At 53.4% G+C, this 6,211-nt stretch overlaps 1 protein-coding gene across 1 annotated transcript in view; it reads left to right on the plus strand.

The window, feature by feature from the left end:
* Positions 1 to 5,744, plus strand: part of RHOBTB2 (Rho related BTB domain containing 2) — a 23,656-nt gene extending 17,912 nt beyond the window's left edge. Inside the window, exons 8-10 of the mRNA XM_008063559.1 lie at positions 1,437 to 1,525; positions 2,361 to 2,466; positions 4,707 to 5,744. Of these exons, the coding sequence (XP_008061750.1) occupies positions 1,437 to 1,525; positions 2,361 to 2,466; positions 4,707 to 4,924 (413 nt within the window). The 3' untranslated portion in view covers positions 4,925 to 5,744. The remainder of the gene's footprint in view (positions 1 to 1,436; positions 1,526 to 2,360; positions 2,467 to 4,706) is intronic.
* Positions 5,745 to 6,211: the final 467 nt, after the last annotated feature.

Here is a 6,211-nt window from a genome sequence, read left to right on the forward strand (position 1 = left end):
CACTGCACTCCAGTCTGGGCGACAGGGTGAGATTCCAACTCAAAAAAAAAAAAAATTGCAATTATCCTTTTGAAGCTCATATCCTGTACTCTTAGTCAGTGGGAGTCTCTGAGTTGGCTCGAGTCTTTGGGCTTCCTCATTGTCTGGAATGGTGGGATGTTCTATGTTTCTCTTATGAACGCCATTTCCCAGATCCAGAATCAGTCATCTCTCCAAGAAGTCCTGATTTCTTATCATTGGAAGTGGAAATGGTATTTCTATGCACTAGAAATGCTTATTGCTACTGGAATGGTTGTTTCTGGGTCTTTTCTGTGGACATAGCTGGGAAGTACATTTATCTTTTTAAAAATAAAATACCTCAGTTTATATGGATACTTCTAATTAAAATTCAGAACCAAGGGTGTTTACTTCAATATAAATTTTTTGAGTTGGAGTCTCACTGTGTTGCCCAGGCTGGAGTGCAGTGGCACACTGCTCATGGCCACCCCAGCCTCAACCTGCTGGCCTCTGGTGATCCTTCTGCCTCAGTCTTCCAAGTAGCTGGAACTACAGGTGCATACTGTCACGCCTGGCTTATTTTTTTGTTTTATTGTAGAGATGAGGTCTCACCAAGTTGCCCAGGCTGGTCTTGAACCTGTGGGCTCAGGCAGTCTTCTTACCTCAGCCTCCCAAAGTGCTGGGATTATAGGAGTGAGCCACTGCCACTGGCCAATATAAATGTTTTAACATAAAATGCAGGGTTAGTATACAACTAGTTACAAAATTGAAATTAAGACAAACGATTAGGTTTAACCTATAGTTCTAAATCGCAATTCTCAGCTTTTTTTTTTCTGGTTTCAGCAAGTGTGAGGCTTAATACTTTCAGGTGGAGAGTCCTCAATGCCTGTGGCTGATTCTGTTGGGGACTTTCACCCCGTGTATAGCAGGCTATGTGGTGGGACGTGTGTCACTAGGTGAGTGGATTGCCTGAGCCCGCGGGTTCGAGGCCCGCCTGGGCAGCGAGACCTCATCTCTACAATAAATCAAAAAATCAGCCGGGCGTGGTAGCGCATGCCTGTAATTCTGGCTACTCGGAAGGCTGAGGCGGAAGGATCGCCGGAGCCCAGCAGGTCGAGGCTGCGGTGGCCGGGAGCGGCCACTGCACTCCAGTCTGGGCGACAGAGTGAGACTCCAACTCAAAAGAAAAGAAAATAAAAATCCTCTTGCATGATTCTAACACCTTTCTTCGCCTTCTACCCCCCACCCCACTGAGAAAGTCTTGCTGTCATCCCAGTTTTCCTCCTGGTGGGAGCAGACTTCAACCTGCTGTGGCCTTTCCTGGCCTGTGGGGACTTGTTACTGGCCCGGATTTTCTGAAGGGGGACCCCTGCTGGGAGCTGTGAGTGCAGGCCCGTTCATGGAGCTCTTTTGCTGATTGCTGGCTGTCTGTCTCACAGAGCAGTACACAGTGACCGGGCTGATGGAAGCGACCCAGATGATGGTGGACATTGATGGGGACGTCCTTGTGTTTCTGGAACTGGCTCAGGTATCATGGCAAGGGACAGGATCTGCAACAGCCTCAGCTCAATGCTCTTGTCTGCCCATTGGCAGTGAAGGAGGAGGGCTGGGAGGTGGTGGGCAGGAAGGAGCCCATTATCAGTCTTGGCTCCCTGATTGGGCAGAGCCGTCTTCTCCTCCTCCCCGCCGGGAAGCAGCTAGAGAACTCTGTGACGTGCCTGGAGGACAGCTGGCCATGGGATTTTAGGTAACCATAGGACCAGGGAGGAAACCCCAGTCTCAGGCATAGACATGGTTGCTACCTGTCTGAAGTCATTTAAGGGGCATTGAGGACTCTCCACCTGAAATTAACTGCTCATCCCCTTATTCCCAAACAGACATGCAAGATCTCCACCGGGTCCTCACAGTACCAGAAATTCAAGCCACTAAAGATTAGTTTATGGAATTAAAGCCTGACTGATTCAAGGCTCGCAGGCGCACTTGGCAAAGTCAGTTCCCTGAGCCTGGTTGTCCACACCTTAGTGCAATCTGCTTTGGCCCCTGACAGGGAGGAGAAGGAAGTCATGTGGGGTGAGATCTGAGGAGGACAAATATAGTAGGATGCTACCACCTAGGACTCCGGATGTCTGTGGTGAGGATGCCAGGGGTAGAGTGATGGTTGTGTTGGGAACAGTGCCCAAAGAGCCCAAATCAGCATCGCTTTCTTCAGTTTTGTGTGGCCTTGCCTCAGGTGATGGGCTCTCTGTGACCACAGGGCATTTGCCCATCCTGCACCAGAGCTTCAGCTCTGAAGGCAGCTGTAGGTGTTTATGCAGAGCCCTGCCACCAGGGTCTCAGTACAGACGCTCCTCTTCTGTCTCCAGTTCCACTGTGCACACCAGTTGGCTGACTGGTGTCTCCACCATATCTGCACCAACTACAACAACGTGTGCCGCAAGTTCCCCCGAGACATGAAGGCCATGTCCCCAGGTGAGCATCTAGCAACCTGCTGTTCTCCCCTCATGGGTCCATAGCTTCGATTTAACCCCGGGGACCCAGAGGCTGCCAGGTGTCCTTGGGCCTCACTTGACCTTGGGGTGGGAGCAGCTGTCCAACGAGCCTCCAGCCACACAGAGGGGGCCCAGGAAAGAAAGTGCTGACCTGGGGGCAGCTCACCCTACTTGTCTGGACTTCTGTTTCTCAGAGATACAAAGAGGGTGTTGGACTAGATTTGGTAGTTTTCAGAATTTTCTAGACAGGACACCTCAATAAAAAAAAAAATGTGTACTTTTTTCCTTTTGAGTCAGTCTCCATTGTCACCCAGGCTGGAGTGCAGTGGCATGATCATAGCTACCGCGGCCTTGACCTGCTGGGCTCAGGCGATCCTTCTGTCTCAGCCTCCCAAGTAGCTGGGACTTACAGGCATACACTACTACCACACCCGGCTAATTTTTTTGATTTATTGTAGAGACGAGGTCTTGCCAAGTTGCCCAGGCTAGTCTTGAACCCCTGGGCTCAGGCAGTCCTCTCGCCTCTTCCTCCCAAAGTCCTGGGATTACAGGCATGAACCACCATGTACAGCTTAGTATGTTTTAAAACGCTGCTCATGCCCATTAAATTGATTGCACAACCCAGGAATGGACACAACCCACAGCGTGCACCACCCAGGTCTGGATGTCCCCTCGGGTCTCTTGCAGCTCTGTCTTTTCTTGATTAATTGATCAGGGCCTAGAGCCCAATGGGAGCTGCACAGGCCCCAGGGAGAGGTGTCGCTGGCCTCCTCGAGAGCTCTCCCACTCCGTATTCTGGGATCTTTTTTTTTGTTTTTTAAGTTGGAGTCTCACTCTGTTGCCTAGACTGGAGTGCAGCGACCGCTCCGGCCACTGCAGCCTCGACATACTGGGCTCCGGCGATCCTTCCACCTCAGCCTCCCGAGTAGCTGGAACTACAGGCGTGCGCTACCACACCTGGCTCATTTTTTGCTTTATTGTAGAGATAAGGTCTCGCTGCCCAGGTGGGTCTCGAACCTGCAGGCTCAGGCAATCCACTCACCTCAGCCTCCCAAGGCGCGGGATTACAGGCTAAGCCGCCGAGCCTGGCTTCTGAGGTCTTTACTGGGCTCCCTCCACTCTGCTGGGACCCTCCTCCCCACTGCTAGGTTGTTGAGGCACCCTACCAGTTCTCCCACCCCAGTTCTCTCCACCTTTTCACATTTGTCACATCTTTTCTAGCATTCTTTCTTTCTTTCTTTTATTTTATTTTATTTTATTTCGAGTTGGAGTCTCACTCTGACATACGGGCTAGAGTGTAGTGACACACTCACAGCCACTGCAGCCTAGACCTGCTGGGCCCAGGCAGTCCTTCTGCCTCAGCCTAATTTTTTTTTTTTTTTGAGTTGGAGTCTCACTCTGTCGCCCAGACTGGAGTGCAGTGGCCGCTCCCGGCCACCGCAGCCTTGACCTGCTGGGTTCTGGCGATTCTTCCGCCTCAGCCTTCCAAGTAGCTGGAATTACAGGCATGCGCTACCATGCCCGGCTGATTTTTTAATTTATTGTAGAGATGAGGTCTTGCTGCCCAGGCGGGTCTCGAACCCGCGGCTAATTTTTAAATTTATTGTAGAGATGAGGTCTCAACAAGTTGCCCAGGCTGGTCTCAAACCTGTGGGCTCAGGTAATCCTCTTACCTCAGCTTCCCAAAGTGCTGGGATGACAGGTGTGAGCCACCGTGCCCGGCCTAGCATTTTTTTCCTAAAGTACAGATCCAATTGCACCACTCCTCTGGTTCCAAACCTTCAACGGCTCCCCATGCCCTCCAGAATAAGGCCAGCCTTCCCTCTGGTCTGACCCCGTGTCCTGCTGAGGCCCTGCCTCCCGATTCCCCTCGGAACTTCTGCTCTGGCTGGAAGTGTCTGCTCTTATCCCCCAACCATGGCGAGGACTTCCAGCTGACGGCTTTGCCTGTCTCTTCTCCCTCATTCTGGGTGTCAGCCTTTTTGTCCCCAGCACACGCGAAGCCCCAGTCTAGATCTCCCCTCTGTCTCTGAAGAAAAACACAGCCGGAAGGGCCTTTCCCGGCACTGTTGGCTCCACTCTGGACAGTTTGCTTTTTGGGGGGGAGGCTCTCTTGTCACAGGCCCCAGGGTCCCGCATGTGGCACGGTGGGGTGGTGTCCTGTGCTCCTCTTCTTCCTCTGCCTCCCTTCTAACCGAGCCCCACTGCGCTCTGGCTCAGAAAACCAGGAGTATTTCGAGAAGCACCGGTGGCCACCTGTCTGGTACCTGAAGGAAGAAGATCACTATCAGAGGGCCCGGAAGGAGCGTGAGAAGGAGGACTACCTCCATCTGAAGCGGCAGCCCAAGCGGCGGTGGCTGTTCTGGAACAGTCCATCCTCCCCGTCCTCTTCGGCCGCCTCCTCCTCGTCCCCGTCTTCCTCCTCGGCTGTGGTGTGAGATGCCGCGCCCTCCTCTGACCCTGCTGCTGTTGTCCCCGTCCGCCCTCGCCCCTCCGCTCTTCTGCATCACCCCCACCCCCCCACCTTACAGGGACAAGGGGACCCACGCAACCAGGACCCTGAGGGCAAAGCTGTTCTCACCAGCCACCCTGGCTCAGCCGGAGAGGAGCTGGACCCTGTGGACCAGGGCAGGAGCCCCCGTAGAGGTCCCCAGATCCAAAGCTGCTGGGAGGTGGGGGTGGGGGAGGAACTAAGAGCTCTGGTGTTTTGTCTCTGGGTTTGAGGACCCTAGAGGCAGAAGGAAGAGCCCCGCCTCCTCCAGCCTGGGGGGGCTTCGCTGTGTGTCTTGATTGCTGCTCTGTCCTCTGTCCGGGGAGGCGGACCCCTGCCAGTGAGCAGAATTAAGCCTCCGGGGCCCTGCCCCTGTTGGCCATGTGTTTCCACCAATGGACCTGAGGGTTGCACAGGTTTCGTGGGCATTACCACACAGTCTACTCAAATCCTCACTGGAGAAGTCAGGGTAGAAATTAAGCCTTCAGAGCCCAACTCGAGGCTTCTACATCCTGGGGTGCAGCTGCAAGAGGCCATGAGCAGAAAGGGCTGTGTCTTGCCAGTGTCTCTCCTTCGAGGGGCACAGGGGTTGTTTGGAGTGCCAGGCCCGGAAGCAGCACCTCTTGGTGCAACGAGAAACTTTCCCTTGCCCTTCCTTCTTCAGTCCTCAGGTTTGGCGGTGGGAACCAAAGGAAACAGCTGGGAGAGGTGGAGAAGGAAGGGGTGGGTGTCTTCACAGCAGTCCGTGCTTCTCTGGGCCCCTTCCCCTGCCTCTGGGTAGCACTGCTTTTTATGGGGTGGGGCAAAATTAGCAAAAAACCCCAAAACCAACAGCAACAACAAAAACCCAAACTGAAAACAAACAAAAAATGACTACCCACAAAAGCACTCTGTCCTCTATCCCCCCCAAAGGATGAAAAACAAAGACTACATAGCTCACGTTTTTATAAAAACAGCCCAAGCCCCACCCCCACCCCTGTGATGAGACAAAGGTTTAGGTGGTGATGTCAACTCTAATGCCTTTCAAGAGAGGATCTGTCCCTTCTCTGACTGCAGATGCCCTGGCGCTGTGGACGGCTCTGGGGGCAGTACAGGGCCCTGGCCGTTGGCCAGTTGGTGATTGAAGTGTCAGGGCTGGTGGCAGCGAGGGGTTTGGTTTGGGCACAAACAGCATTCAATCTTGCTTTTGCCCATCTTAGGAATGCAGGCTTTCCTCCAGGCCTTCAGAGGGCCG

Source organism: Carlito syrichta, unplaced genomic scaffold, assembly GCF_000164805.1.
Source record: "Carlito syrichta isolate Samal-C Ts95f unplaced genomic scaffold, Tarsius_syrichta-2.0.1 Scaffold306946, whole genome shotgun sequence".
Lineage (NCBI taxonomy): Eukaryota > Metazoa > Chordata > Mammalia > Primates > Tarsiidae > Carlito > Carlito syrichta.